Consider the following 15,127-nt stretch of genomic DNA (forward strand, 5'->3'; position numbering starts at 1 on the left):
TTGGGACAGCTTTTAATTACAGTAAGGGTCAATTTTGTTATGCAGAAGTGGGAATAAAAAGTCTGGAAGTCTCCACAGTGTGAGAAACATGAAAAATGGCTCTGTGGGTTTGGGGAGACATCTGTTGTTTTTTGGTGACTGCTGCTGTAGAAACTTTTTTAGGCAAACAACAAAAGATCTTTCTGTGACTTGCATGGCAGCATGAGAAAGTAAAAACTTGAGCCAACTAGTAATTCCAGCTAAAATTTCGAAGGGAAGGGAGAAGGTGAGAAGTAAAATACAATTATCAAAAGTCTGAATATATCCTGAGATTTTTAAGCACTTAAAACATTTATGCTGGTGCCCACTAACTGGTGTTTTTCCTTTAGTTGATGACTTCAGTGAGGAATCATCATTTTATGAAATTCTTCCCTGTTGTGCCCGTTTCCGCTGCGGTGACCTCATTGTGGAAGGCCAGTGGCATCACCTAGTTCTGGTCATGAGTAAAGGCATGCTGAAGAACAGCACAGCTGCACTCTACCTCGATGGACAGCTTGTTAACACTGTTAAGGTAAAATAAGTCTTTCAATCCTCATTTTTACTGGTTGGAGTGATTTTCCTCTCTGTGCAAAAAAAACCGTAAAAAAGACAAGAATGAAAATAAACCACCACCACCCCGTCCAAGCAACAAAACAAAAAACATCAAGCAAACACCACATTTATTTGCAAAGGTCAGTACCTCATTGTTAGGTGGAAGAAACTGCAGAGAGCAGTGAAGAAGCCTGTGGACCTGTCCACTGAGCACAAAGTATTCCCAATCTGCAGCAGATATCCAGACATCATTTGGCACCTGGTAGGTGTAGGCCATGCACCCTAGGTGTAGGGATAAAGCATAACCTTGCGTGGGGTTTAAACTAGCTAATGTTACTGTACTGCTGCAGGTAAAATAACAGGTTGACTTTCAAAGTTTACCTCCCAGTATTCCTTTTGCAAGAGGAGTACTATGGTAAGTTGTTAAGCTAACAGCTGTAATACATGAGCGTGTATCTGGCCATCTCTCTGGCCATGCATGACTACATTCAATAGCTGCTAACAGAATTTTTACAAGGTAGATAGAGAAAGACTGTGAGGTTGTTACTGTCTTTATATATTGGCCAGATTCCTACTCATGTATTTGTTTAATTGTTTGAAAAGTCTTGCTGAATTTAGTTCATCACGTTTGCGCTTTACCTCGAAATGGTGTAATTTGCAAAGGCTGGGAGAGGAGAGAGAACACTGCTTTGAGCACCATGTTTTTAGAATCAACATACGGCCTTTTCAAGCACAGAATTTTCATGTTCTCATCATGTGTTTCCATACACACCTTCATCTTTTGATAGCCACTTCTGGTCTTTGCACTTTCTTTCTGTTTAATGTTCTTGATTGCCTATTTCAGTACAGTGTCAAAATACCCTGCATTACATAGCAATCATTTGATACATCCCCTGGCTTGCAAAACCATTTTAGGACAAAATTTCTGATCTTGTCACAGTACCCTTACTCCCTCACTAAGTTGCCTGTGTTTTGCTCCCTTCCAGCTTCACTACATCCACAGCAGCCCCAGTGGCTCTGGCTCTGCCAATCCCCCCGTGGTCAGCACAGTGTACGCCTACATCGGCACGCCGCCCGCGCAGCGCCAGCTCTCCTCCCTGGTGTGGCGTCTGGGCCCCACGCACTTCCTGGAGGAAGTGCTGCCTGCCCCAGGGGTCAGCACCATTTACGAGCTGGGACCAAACTATGTCGGGAGCTTCCAAGCAGTTTATGTTCCATGTAGGTACAGTTCAGGCGGCACCTGGTAACTTGGGCTGGCTGTGCTGGCATCTTTGTGTGTGTATGGGCAGAAGAGGTGAGAGAGCGTGCAGGAGCAGAGAGGAAAAGCTCGCTGTTCATAGGAAGAAGATTAGTAGCTGCTGTTGAAGGATGAGAGAAATCCAAATTCTTCTACTGAGATATGGTAGAAATGCTTATATTCCTCACTTTGGTTTTAAACCAGTTAGAAATGCTTAAAGTTGTGATTATTCATACTGTATGCTGTATTTATCTATAAAAAGAGAAATTAGAAAAATGCAAAATTTTAAAGATATGGTTATATATTCTCTTTGAATCTTGCATCTCTCGTACCATTCCAAGGCAGTTTTCCTAGAATCAAACAGTAGTAAAAAGCCAGTTGTCACAGGCAAAGATGCAGATTTACCAAGTGCTTCTCTGGTTTTTGATTACTTTCTTTTCCTTCAGAAGGGAAGGGATGTTTACGGCCCTTAGGCTGGACAATATCACATCTCAGCTATGTGTAAAATCTTCTTTTTGTACCTATTCTGCAGTATAAGTTGCCTAAGATTTTACTCTTCAAATTTAAAAGAAAGACAACGCCATTAATGAAGGGAACTTCTGTTTTGTCTTTAAGGTAAAGATTCAAAGTCTGAAGGAATCAACCCATCTCCAGTATCTTTGGTACCAGAAGAGAAGGTCTCCTTTGGTCTCTATGCATTGTCAGTTTCTTCATTTACAGTGGCAAAAATAAGGAAAGTTTACAACAAGTTGGATAGTAAAGCTATTGCCAAACAGGTTTGTTGGGAAATCAGTAGGTTAATGTGTATGACTTTTTCCTTTTTTTTAACTTAACTTCAAGACAATTTGCTCACTGCAGCCAGAAACTATAATGTTGTTGTCATCTAGTCCAGTCCCCCTCCTGTGGGCAGGGACACCTTCCACTATATCAGGTTGCTCAAAGTGATTCCAGCCTGACCTCAAACGCTTCCAGGAACTGAGAACTCTCAGCTTCTCTAGGCACTAGATGGCAAACCTTAGGGCCTTCTATGGTGAGGTGACTGCATCAGTGGACAAGGGAAGGCTTACACATGTCATTTATCTGGACTGCTGTAAAGCCTTTGACATGGTCCCCCACAACATCCTTTTCTCCAAATTAGAGAGAGATGGATTTAGTGGCTGGGCTGTTAAGATGGATAGGAAAGTGGTTGGACAGTTGGCAGTGGTCAATGGCTCAGAGTCCCAGTGGAAATCGGTGGCAAGTGGTGTCCCTCAGGGGTCACCAGTATTATTTAATACCTTAATTAATGACACACAGGGATCAAGTGCACCCTCAGCACATTTGCTGATGAAACCAAGCTGAGTGGTGCTGTTGACACACGTCAAGGGCAGGATTCCATCCAGAGTGATCTGGACAAGTTCCAGGGCTAGGTGGGCCCAGAGGAGTGGGCCAATTGGAAGCTCATGAGGTTTAACAAGACAAAGTGCAAGGTTCTGCACCTGGGTTGGGGCAATCCCTGATATCAATCCAGGCTGGGGATGAACAGATTGAGGGCAGCCCTGTCCAGAAGGACTTGGGGACACCAGTGGATGAGAGCCTGGACGTGCCCCAGCCATGTGCACTTGCAGCCCAGAAAGCCAAATGTGTCCTGGGCTGCATGCAAAGCACTGTGGACAGCAGGGGAGGGAGGGAATTCTGCCCCTCTGCTCTGGTGAGACCCCAGCTGCAGGGTTGCCTCCAGCTCTGGGGTTGCAGCACAGGAAGGGCATGGACCTGTTGGAGTGTGTCCAGAGGATACCACCAAGATGCATCAGAGGGATGGAGCACCTGTCCTATGAGGAAAGGCTGATATCTGGGTTTGTTCTTAGACCTGAGAACAAACTGAAGAAAGGAGAACGGAAGGTTTCAGGGGGACCTAATGGCAGCCTTCCAGTGCCTGTAGGGAGCCTGCAAGAAGGACAGAGAGGGACTTTTTACAAGAGCATGTAGTGATGGGACAAGGGGGAATGGCTTCAAACTGAAAGAGAGTAGGTTTAGATAGCAGAAGAAAGGTCTTTGCTGTGATGGTGGAGTGGCAGTGGCACAGCTTGTCCAGAGGAGTTGTTGCTCCAACCCCTGCAAGTGTTCAAGGCCAGGTTGGATGGGGCTTTGAGCAACCTGGTTTAGTGGAAGGTGTCCCTGCCTATTGCAGCAGGGTTGGAATGAGATGCTCTTTAAGCTCCCTTCCAAACCAAGCCAATCTATAATTCTATGAGCTTTAAATGTCCTTTTCAATCCAAACTCCTTCTCTGGTCGGGTGGGATTATTTTAAAGTTAGACTCATCCTCCGTAAACTTTGGAGTCCAGAAATGTCTCTTAACTTGAGAGACTATCTTGATGATGATTCTAGTTCTGTTTTGTTGTATGCTACTCCTTATCATAGTAGGAAAATTCATAAGTTACAAATTTTAGGCTTGCATAAAAAAAAACCCTCTTCCCTTCAGCTTTTTTTTCTTGTTTTTTTCAGCTGGCAATTTCTTCTCATGAAAATGCCACACCTGTGAAGTTACTACATAACTCAGCAGGGCATTTGAATGGACCAGCACGCTCCATTGGTGCAGCTTTGATAGGGTATTTGGGTGAGTTGAGCACTTAAGAATTATTATGCTTTAAAGTTATTAATTACTTGTCAGTAAGAACATTGATCTAGAAGATAAATCATGCAATCGATGAATGTTAATGGTGCATCATTGTATTTATTGAGCACTTTTGCATTTTATGGATATACTATTATCTTTTGGTTTTTGCTCACATGGGATGCTTGTTTCAGTTTATGATTTCTCATTATGAAAATATATTCCAATTACTTTACCTTAGGTTATAAACTATTGTTCTATATTTCCTTCACTTCCTCTTGTGAGGTGTCATAGTTCTTCTAGTGACATTCATTTCATAATTCAAGAAATGCTAAAATGAAAATTGCCTTCATATTTTCACAATTATTTCTTGCAAAAATTCAATTTGATGGTATTTTAATTTTTTTTTTCTGTCTGTGCTCAGGAGTAAGAACATTTGTCCCCAAGCCTGTTGCCACTACACTGCAGTACATTGGTGGGGCTGCTGCTATTTTGGGACTTGTAGCCATGGCATCAGATGTGGAAGGGTTGTATGCAGCTGTGAAGGCCTTGGTCTGTGTGGTAAAGAGCAATCCACTGGCCAGCAAAGAGATGGAAAGAATCAAAGGTTATCAGGTATGTAAGAAATGTGTTAAAACAGACCAGGCTGATTGAATTGAACTTCACTGTTTGTTATCACAGTTCCCATGGAAATCTCGTCGTATTGTAACCCGAGTTTCTCTTTTAAAGTTTCTGCTCTTGGTTAATTAGCATAGATGAATTATTTAGGACATTTTTTAAAGGAGAGGGTGAAAAGTTTTTTGTTAAGCCATTGTGCATATTTAGCTGCATTGCTGAAAGTGAGCCTTCATTAACAGCACAGGAGAGCACAACTATGGTACTTAAATGATTCTTTCCTTATGATTTTGAACCCCCCCCTGCAGGTCTGGGAGCTTCTGTCTCTGATGTGCCAGCAAGAGAGAAGGATAAGGGCACATAAAAAAACCCAAACAAATGAACTCCTAGAAGCATCCTTTTGTGGAGACTGCACAGATTTTGTAGTTACTGATGCTGTTTCCTTTCAAGCTGAAGACATTAATTCTCCATTGGGATGGGGAAAAGGCAGTCAGTTATGCAGAAGGATTGGTTGACTGATTTGAAAAGTTCTTCACATGAGCAATGTGTTTTATGTGCTGCTCATGGAGGTTGCTTTACTGAAATGGAAAGTTCTGTGGTTTAGGCAGCATATTTAAAAACCTTGTATTGCTGATGCCTGGTGTAGTTACATCAAAACATACCATTCCAAGGAGCCTGGTGCAGACCTTGGCTTACTGTGACCAAACAAGTCTAGACAGTGTCCTCCTTGTACCATGAGTAGTCAGTGGATCGTCACATATGGCCTTACATTCCACTTGTATCAGCAAATAGTGTGGTTTGAGGGAGATTCCCAGAAATCTGTGTTTCTTTAGTGTTTCAGTGAGGATGGTAAAGCTGAGCACACCAGTATGCTGAGAGTTTAAACCAGTTTGCTTCAGAAGACAAGAAACTGTAATAGTACATCTGGCAAATGGTTCTTTCCCAACCCAGATTATAAGAAGTTAGAGCAAAAGTGGGGACTACAGTCATGCCTAGGGGAACAAAGGATAGCAGTAAAAAAAAAAGGCTTATTCAGATTTATGTTACTGTTTTTCAGTGCCAGAATACCTCTCATTTGGGCATGCAGTGCTCTAGTCCTGCTCCATTTAAGTCTCCCATGTCCACATTTGCTGTACAGGAACACAGCTGTTTGAGAATGTGCTGTCTTTAAACTGTGACTGACTGCCAGAGAGCTGAGAGGGCTGTGTGTGCGTGTGTGTGCCCAGTCCTCAGGGTCTAGGTCCTGTCTGTGGTGTAAACAGATGTTTTATGAGCTTGAGAGTGTCCTGGATATGCTGCTTTTGTAATGAACTGTAATGCCACTTTCAAACTCTTTCATCAAGTACCAGCTAGCAGACATACTGTAAGGGCCTTCTCAAAAGGGGTACAGACATTTCATCTGTTCTCCTGCATGCTTAGACAACATAACTGTGTGCTCACAGGGGCTAATTCCTTTTCTGTTAACTTGTTCAAGCTGCTGGCAATGCTGTTAAAGAAGAAACGGTCCCTTCTGAACAGCCACATACTCCACCTGACCTTTTCCTTGGTGGGAACAGTTGACAGCGGGCACGAGACATCCATTATCCCAAATTCTGCTGCCTTCCAGGACCTGCTCTGTGATTTTGAAGTATGTAAAGCTGCACAGAATGGTGATGATGGTGCTAGATAGTGATTGTCAGATGCTGATAGTGTACCTTTAATATTCAACGGCAGCAAATTAGGCTGTTATCCTGAGAACTTATTATTTCTTATATAGTACAGTAAAGCAGTTGAACAACAAGATTATTGGTAACTTTTCCTGCTGAAATGGCTTGAATCACTGTACAAACAATGGATGAATGCCACAGGTGTTTCTGCTTTTTGTGGTTTTAGAAGATAATATTTTGTAGTTTTCTGTTCATCAATTTCTTTTCACCTGTGTTCTACTGCAGTACATATATCAAGGCATGAAAAATGCACTGAAAATGAAAGTAAGAGGTAAACTTTCAACATAGCACATGGTAATCACTTATCACACATCTCTTCAAGGTTAATAGTAAGGGAGTTAAAATTCTGTTTTCATGACCTATGGAATAAAGTGTTGTGTTAAACTAAGGAAAGTAGCAAATTTCAGAGGGAAAAGCTAATGCAGCAGAGGCTGTTAAAAGGTTCGTAGGATTTACCCTTTAGTGTTTGCTCCTTTGGCATTATCTATACCTGACACAGACTGGGTAAAAGAATTCTGACTCACATACATTAGAGTAAATAAGTGAAAACACTAGTACCACTGCTAAGCCAGCTATAAGATGTGCTGACTTAATACTGCAAGTCAGTTTTGCACAAATGACTTAATAGACTTAACAATTTCCTTTTTTTAGATGTCTGTTTGAGTATTTCAAAGCTCTCCTGGAAACCTTATTTAAGAAGGAACTTTCCAAATGTCTGAGATTTTTGGCTGTTGTTTTTTTGTTTTTTTGAGGTTTTTAAAATTATTTACTTTATTCAGAAATCAGTGACCCAAACATTTCACTTAAATTGGATAAATTAGATGTTCTTACTCATGCAGAACAGGGAAATTAAAAGATTTGTTGTCATCATTTAAAATTATAAGATTAGAAGAAAAGCAAAAGCTAGAAAGCTTTTCATTTAAGCCAGTTTTATACACCAGAGCACAGGTATTAATTATGCTTTGTTCAATAGCAAATCAATTTTAAGATTTGCAGCTGTAACTGTGAGCTTTCTGGCTTTTGTATCTTCTATTACTTCTATCGATTGAACAGTTGATATTTTGGGTTTTTTGGTAAATAATGTAAATACTTTAAGTGCAGGCAGTGCTGGGTAAAAAATAAAATCAGGAAAGACCTTGAGTCTAATCTTGGCAGAAAGTAGTAAGTTAATTTTACAAAGACATAAACCTTCATTTAAACCAAATAAATTTAACACAGCCTTGTAAACCCCAGCAGCTCTTTTGGAGTCATTGCACTGTCTGTTTAAAGTTGGTGTAAAAAGACAAGATGATAGTGTGTAACCTTTTGTCTAGGTCCCTTTATAAGTTTTCAGCATGGTACTTTACAGAGAATATTGGTTTGGTACCAATGTGTGGTTCTTTGTGGTAATGTGGTAAACATTCATGTGCATGAATGGTTTTAATTTCTTCATAACCTTTGATTTATCGATGCCTGGTTTTAATTTGCAAGTTGATTTGTGTACAAAATATATTGTTTTTTCTGTATTTCAGGTCTGGCTTCATGCACCCTATGAGCTTCATCTGTCATTATTTGAGCACTTCATTGAACTTCTCACTGAGTCGAGGTATGAACTGATGCAAGCCTAGTAATAGGATTCATTGGATTAGGCGGCATTTAGAGGATACTCCAATTTTAAAAGGCCATCTCCTTTCTTTTCTTCTTCCAGTGAAGCAGCAAAGAATGCAAAGTTAATGAGGGAATTCCAGCTCATCCCAAGACTGCTGTTGACTCTTCGAGACATGTCCTTGTCCCAGCCCACCATTGCTGCAATTAGCAATGTGCTGAGCTTTCTGCTTCAGGGCTTCCCCAGCAGCTATGACCTACTCAGGTAGCCCACACCTGGATAATTCTGTCTTTCTTTGTTCTGTTACCTTGGTCAAAAGTACTTCGTGGTTGTACTGCTGTGGAGTGTGTAACATGGAATGCTCGTGTACTGATTCTTTTTTCTCCTCTATAAACTAGATTGAACTAGAGATAGGCAATATGTTGGAGACTTGATTTGCATATTATTTTCAGTTTGCATCTGACCAAGCGTGGTTGAATGATCAACTGGCTTGATGTTCTACAGGTGAAAAGTGAAGGTGCTGAATTGCAGCCCCTTTGTTCATGTAAAGCCCTGAGCACTCCTCCTGGATACAACTGAATATTATTATTATCTAAAAAGATACTTCTGGTTAAAATGCAGTTTTGATTACTATCTTGAATGCAAGGTTTAGTTCCAGATTTTTTCTTAATCATCACTGTATAAAAAGATATTTAAGACTGTCAGATATAGTACAACTAATTCTGACTGATGAAAATTGCGCTAGTTACTGCAATTCATATGTGCAGGAGTATTAGAAATGCTTTAAAATTAGTTTAACTCCTTGATAACTTGATCTTTTTTCATCTCTCATTTCATTAGAATGGAAATGGATAAAATATTGCAGGGCTTGGGAGCTCTTTGCATACGAGTGGTGATATTTTCAGCTTCTTACTTTTAAGTACAATTAAAGGAATCAGATGCCTCAACCTGAGCATCTTACCTGTCTTTGTTTTAATTGTACAGACACAAAAATGATTCAAGAATAAAACTATTGATTTTATGCTTCAATGGTTACAGAATAGATTGTAGAATGCCTATCTGAGTGTTCCTGGCTCTCCTTCCTGGAAGGAAAAAACAAAATACATTGCATAACTTGGGAAAAGTTGCACTAGCTAGGGATCATTTCAGGTTAGCTGTAGAGGAAAGAGGAATATATTGCTTCTCCTTTCTTCGAGTGGTACATCCATGTCTTGTCATGGAAAACCATGACTCTGTGTTACATAACCCCAAGCGATAGGCATGAGTGTTACTCCAGAGTTGAGTAACCACAGTTTTGATCGAATAATTGTTCAGCTGTAAGGGGTTGAGAATAGTGTTTTGTTCTCCTTTAACCTGAGGTATTTCTTTTACTATAACTCAGTGGTATCTCCCAGTTCCCTTTCCTGAATTCTAGCATTTTCAGGGTCCCGTACCTGCAGTAATTAAAGATTCTATTCATCACTGCAAGTTAATTTGTGTTTTGGATAGTAACTTTAAATGAAGGCCATTTTCATCATTCTTCAGATGTGAGAAAACTGACATTTTTAGATAGCTCCCTGTCACTGGTGCCATGGTTTTATATTTAAGGTGAATTATTGATAGATAAGAGTGCATCTGTCATGCCAATGAGTGATGTTTTTTCTGTACACATCAAGGTTTGGACAGTTCATCTCTTCCACTTTACCTACATTTGCCGTCTGTGAGAAGTTTGTGGTCATGGAAATAAACAATGAAGAAAAGCTTGACAGTGGTAAGTGTTGACAGTGCTTAGAAGCAGTAGACTTTGTGGTCTCTTCCGTGCTTGAACACATAAAATGTAGAAATAGTGTAATTAACAATGTTGCAATTTTGTTATAACCTGGCTGCTAGTTAGTAGTGGGGCTTTAGTTTTCAGTATTGAGTGCAAAGCAGAGCAAAGCACTTTTTTTTTGTTTCCTTCATTTAACACTGTGTGGTTGTGTTCTCTTTCCTCCACTTACTCCTTCCAATCAGCTGGGCATCTCTGCTTCTTCGTGGGAAAATGAAAAAAAAAGACAAAAAACTGGTTGCTGTGTGCATCTGCCCCCCAGGAGGAAGTGAAAGAATTGACTAAGCCTAGTGACTTTTTTTTAGGAATAAAAAGAAAGGTTATAGTCCATCAATAATTCTTAGATTTAATTGTTTTGAGACCATTTCTACCCTTATTTACCTTGTGCAGTTGCATTTTCAATCAGTCTTCCTGCACAGAAATGTTTTAATCCCACAGTGGATGTCACCCAAATAACTAGGACTAACCAATGAACCTGTCTTTTTACATTTCTTGGGAATATACTGGTGCAGAGGGACAAGAGAGAGAGAAGTTTCTGTTTGACAGTTAGTTATATTGGTCTGGTTTCTCAAAGAACGAGGTTTGGGCAGTCTGCACATTCTGGACTGGGATGTTTCACAAGAGCATGTAGTGGTAGGATAAGGGGGAATGGCTTCAAACTGAGAGTTGTTTTAGATCGGATATATGGAAAAAAATTCCTTACTGTGGGGGTGGTGAGGTACTGGCACAGGCTGCCCAGAGAAGCTGTGGATGCCCCATCCCTGGAAGTGTTCAAGGCCCGTTTAGATGGAGCTCTGAGCTACCAGAGGAAGTCCAGTGGAAGGTGTCCCTGCCCATGGCAGGGGGGTAGGAACTCGATGATCTTTAAGGTCCCTTCCAACCCAAACCATTCCATGGTCCAGTGGGATTCATCATTATCTTCCTGTGCCTCGCCTGTTCCTTCTGAATACTTTTTGTGGTCTCAAAGATGATTAAATTTGAGCTTTTTAGTGAAAAAGAGGGTTATGGGTATTGGAGAGATCCAGACTGGTGTTCTCACTACAGGCCATCATTTGTTTTGCTTTGTTTTTTTACCAGGGTAACCATAGCCTGAGCTGTTTTTGGCTGTGTGGGGGACTGAAGAACCTTGGGGAGAAACTCATGGTGTGGCAGTAATGGAAAGTGAAGCTTTTGAGGCAAAGGGCATGAGATTTTTAGGCTACTGGTGTTCACCAGTTGTGCTGTATTTCTGCCATGGAAGATCATTTTTGTCCGTATCGCACAAAACGTTGGCCCAGAAATTATCCATTTATCTTCATTTTTGGATATATTGCCTCAGGCTGTACTGCTTTTCTTTTTAAAATAACATAAAAGCAGGGTCCTCCTTTGAGTGCATAAGGTGCAGGAAGAGGGATTTGCAAAATAGCCGTAAAGTTAGTTCTGAGCTGCGTGGATTGCCTTGGTTGCAGTAAATGCATTTTTCAACTGATGATGAGCTTGGGGATCTGTTGAAAGAAAAGGAAACTAATTTTTCTCTCCATTTCTTAGATTTGGAGGAGTTTAGGAAGTACCAGGGTTTTTTCCTTAGAATTTCTACATACCCCCAACCACTCATTTTTCAAAATGCTTATTTATTGCTATGTTATGCAATTTTGAAAGAAGGGAGGGATGGCAAGGGATGGTGTTTTATTGTTTTTGTGTCTCTACCTGCCAGACAGTGACCACCTCAGTTCAGATTGTCTGAGAAGCTAGAATTCTCTTTTACCTGTTCTTCAAGCTGCCCTAAGTCTGTGTGATAGTGATAAGGGGGCACCAGATGTTTCTCAGCACTGTATAACAGGCTGCTTGCACTTTAGCACAGCTTCCTTGCAGCTTGAGTGGGGGTCAGGTTGTATTTGCTTATGTATGGAATTTATGAACAGCCTTTAAAATGTCCAAGTTCCAAATCCTAATTTTCGGGGTTTTTTTTTTGTTTGGTTGGGTTTTTTCAATATTTAGGAACAGAGGATGATTTTGGAGGACTTGTTTCAGCTAATCTCATTCTACTGCGGAACAGGCTTTTAGATATCCTTCTGAAACTTCTCTATACATCTAAAGAAAAGACAACTGTTAATTTGCAGTAAGTAGAAAAAAAACCCTTGAGGCAGAGAAAGGATATAATTTTTTATTTCAAGTGGAAGAATTATACAGCCTTCATTCAATTCACTAGTTGCATCATTTTATCGGAATTGTTGAATGATTTATGCAGATGTCACTGAATTACTCTCAGATATGCTGGTAGAAATGGGATACATGATTAATTTTGTTGTTTTCTCTTAACGTCATGCATGGCTGTAGAAAAAATAAAATTTGTCAAAGAGAAAACTTCCATTTTTAGAGAAGTGGGATGGTCAGCTTCTCATTTGGTTGAGATCCAAAGGCTTCAGGAGGGGTTATCATTAAGATCACTGACCCTAGAATGCCCCTTAAATTGCAAAAACCCCTTTCAAACATTCCCAAGTAACTCTTCCCTTAATAAAAACAAAGAAAGAAACAACCTTCCTTCATTTTGTAATACCGGTTCATTAAGATGACTTGTGAAAACTTCTTGTTCAACAAAAAGATTTCAGTTCAGAATTCCATGTTCATTATCAAAAACAGCAACTGGAGAAATCTCATGCAATGGAATTAGTCCCAGGAGCTGTATTTAGTCCTTCCTTTCTTCTAAAGAAATGCATGTTACCTGTTTCATTTGACAAGAGTTGATAAATGATATTTCTTGTTCGTAGCAAACTTAACTAAGAATTTACTCTTAAAGTTTGCATTGCAGTGGAAGACATTAATTTTTGCTGTCTAGTAGAAAACTAAATGCTGTATAATGTGACCTTTTTTCTCCCCTCTCTTTACTTAGGGCTTGTGAAGAACTGGTCAAGACACTGGGTTTTGATTGGATTATGATGTTTATGGAAGAACATCTGCATTCCACCACAGTCACGGCAGCCATGCGAATTCTTGTGGTCCTGTTGAGTAATCAGTCCATCCTTATCAAGTTTAAGGAGGGTCTCAGTGGTGGAGGCTGGCTGGATCAGACAGATTCTGTCCTGACCAATAAGATTGGTACTGTGCTAGGTAGGCATCTCAGCCCCTTGGGACTCAGGGATTACTGGGAGCACCTGTGCTGCTGTGTTGAGCTGTGGGTTATTGTGTGGGTGTTGTTGGGCAGAGGCTTTTCTGTTGCTCTTGTCTGTGCTGCCATCAGATGCCTCTGCATTTCATTTTTCTTGCAACCAAGAGTTAGGATTTCCTACACAAAAGGGAGTGGTTTTACAAAGCTGCCCTTAGCTGACAGGATACTGATGTCATCGTAGTTCAGCTTTGGCTCATCTGCATGAAGCCTATGTAGCTAATGGATTTCCCTTACCATCATGGTAAGGTTAAGTGTGTCCCGTGGGCCAGCACAGCTGAGCTACATGCAAAGGTAGCATAGAGCAGCACCTTATGCACACAGCTAATAAGAATTCAGTAGAATTTACTTGTTTGTTTACTTTTAGTAGTTAGAGCATTGTGCATTGTTATATCTGAGCTGCTTTAACTAGTGAGTTCTGTGTCCATCACATTTACCAGTTTGGATTTTTGCTATCTTGGAAATGTCTGTGTTCACGATATCATCTCAGCGTTTCTTTTCCTTTCCCTCTCCTGCATTCTTCTGTACACAGGCATGCTTTCTATTAAAAGCTGTTCTTTCCAGGTTCTTAAAGCCTCAGTTATCCAGGTTATCAGACCTCTCAGTTAGCCCTTGTGACCTAGAATTGTGGATAAGGTTTTAGTGCTACAGGACCCATTTTGGGCATCTCTGAGCTGTCTGAAATGCATCTCCAAATGTTTGAAATAATGTTTGTCAATTCAAGGTGTAGTGGCAATTTCCCACGGACCTGGGTTTTTTTCCAGGCAAAATAAAATAGTGCTTTTCAGATGAATGTCTATTCAGGCCCTGGTGCAAACTCATTGACATTTGACAAATGAGGGTCTTTCATGAGCCTCAGTAGCCTTTAGATCAGAGCAGTGATATCAGTAGCACTTTCAACTTCATTGTTGTTCCTAAAATAACTGTTCAAGGAGCCACCTGTGTTGCAGCAGTACATGATCTGTTACTGCACTTAAAGTTTTTCTGAATTGGTTTACTATAAGGAAGTAATTGAAGTGTTGTTGAAGTGATCTTCCTTCAGGAAGAGGGTTCTTCCTGAAATGAAAATACAAAAGTCTAAAAACTATTTCTTTCTGCTTTGTATCTTTGATAGATTTCAAATATGGGATCTTGTTATTTTTTCCATAAATAAAACTCTCTATTATGTCTATTTACTGTTTCCCACAATATATCCCTCAGGATACTCAGGTAGGAGCATAGGATGGTTCTTTGCATTGCTAATGAATTAGGAGGATTAAGGAAAACAGTTTCTCAGAAGGTGTAAATCACATGCAAATATTTATTGTTAAAATAGAAAGCATCCATTATTTGGCTCATTGTGATTGAGGTTCTGTATTTTATTTGAGAAACAATTTTGTGCATGCATTTCCCATGCATGGTTGTGTCTTAAAAACGAAAACCATTGGCATTTTAGGGAAGAGACTGTTGTTTTTTTAGTACGTACTTTAAATGTCCAATAGCATAAACATTTTCTTCAGTCACAAAATCTTTCTAAGTAGGATTTTGATTTACAATCACATTTGAAAGCATTTTTAGAGTTTCCCTATTTTTCTTATTATAGTATCACTTTAATTGAATCCAAGCTAGACTGTGTTGAAGCAGATATTTTTTAACTTGAGTCTCATAAACTGATAGTGACAGATTATCTAATATTTGCACCCTGTGTTTTTTAATAAATCATAACATACTGGCTCCAAGATTTCTCATGAAACCAAATGCGATGCATTTTTGTTGAAGGTTACTGATGGAATTTCCGCAGCTGTGTAGCACGGATTTCATTAGTCTAATTCTTGATAGATGTTTCCTGTTTAAAAAGTCAGTTTCTGGTGGAAAGTGTATCTGTATTTGAG

At 40.0% G+C, this 15,127-nt stretch overlaps 1 protein-coding gene across 7 annotated transcripts in view; it reads left to right on the forward strand.

The window, feature by feature from the left end:
• WDFY3 (WD repeat and FYVE domain containing 3) overlaps positions 1–15,127 on the forward strand; it is a 153,594-nt gene that overhangs the window by 100,203 nt on the left and 38,264 nt on the right. For all 7 annotated transcript variants that reach the window (XM_069012812.1, XM_069012814.1, XM_069012807.1 and 4 more), the window contains 11 exons: positions 369–550; positions 1,557–1,788; positions 2,423–2,583; positions 4,293–4,404; positions 4,826–5,016; positions 6,491–6,643; positions 8,234–8,307; positions 8,410–8,571; positions 9,963–10,057; positions 12,092–12,212; positions 12,984–13,201. In XM_069012812.1, coding sequence (XP_068868913.1) covers positions 369–550; positions 1,557–1,788; positions 2,423–2,583; positions 4,293–4,404; positions 4,826–5,016; positions 6,491–6,643; positions 8,234–8,307; positions 8,410–8,571; positions 9,963–10,057; positions 12,092–12,212; positions 12,984–13,201 — 1,701 coding nt within the window. The remainder of the gene's footprint in view (positions 1–368; positions 551–1,556; positions 1,789–2,422; positions 2,584–4,292; positions 4,405–4,825; positions 5,017–6,490; positions 6,644–8,233; positions 8,308–8,409; positions 8,572–9,962; positions 10,058–12,091; positions 12,213–12,983; positions 13,202–15,127) is intronic.

This window comes from Aphelocoma coerulescens, chromosome 4 (genome assembly GCF_041296385.1).
Source record: "Aphelocoma coerulescens isolate FSJ_1873_10779 chromosome 4, UR_Acoe_1.0, whole genome shotgun sequence".
Taxonomy (NCBI): domain Eukaryota; kingdom Metazoa; phylum Chordata; class Aves; order Passeriformes; family Corvidae; genus Aphelocoma; species Aphelocoma coerulescens.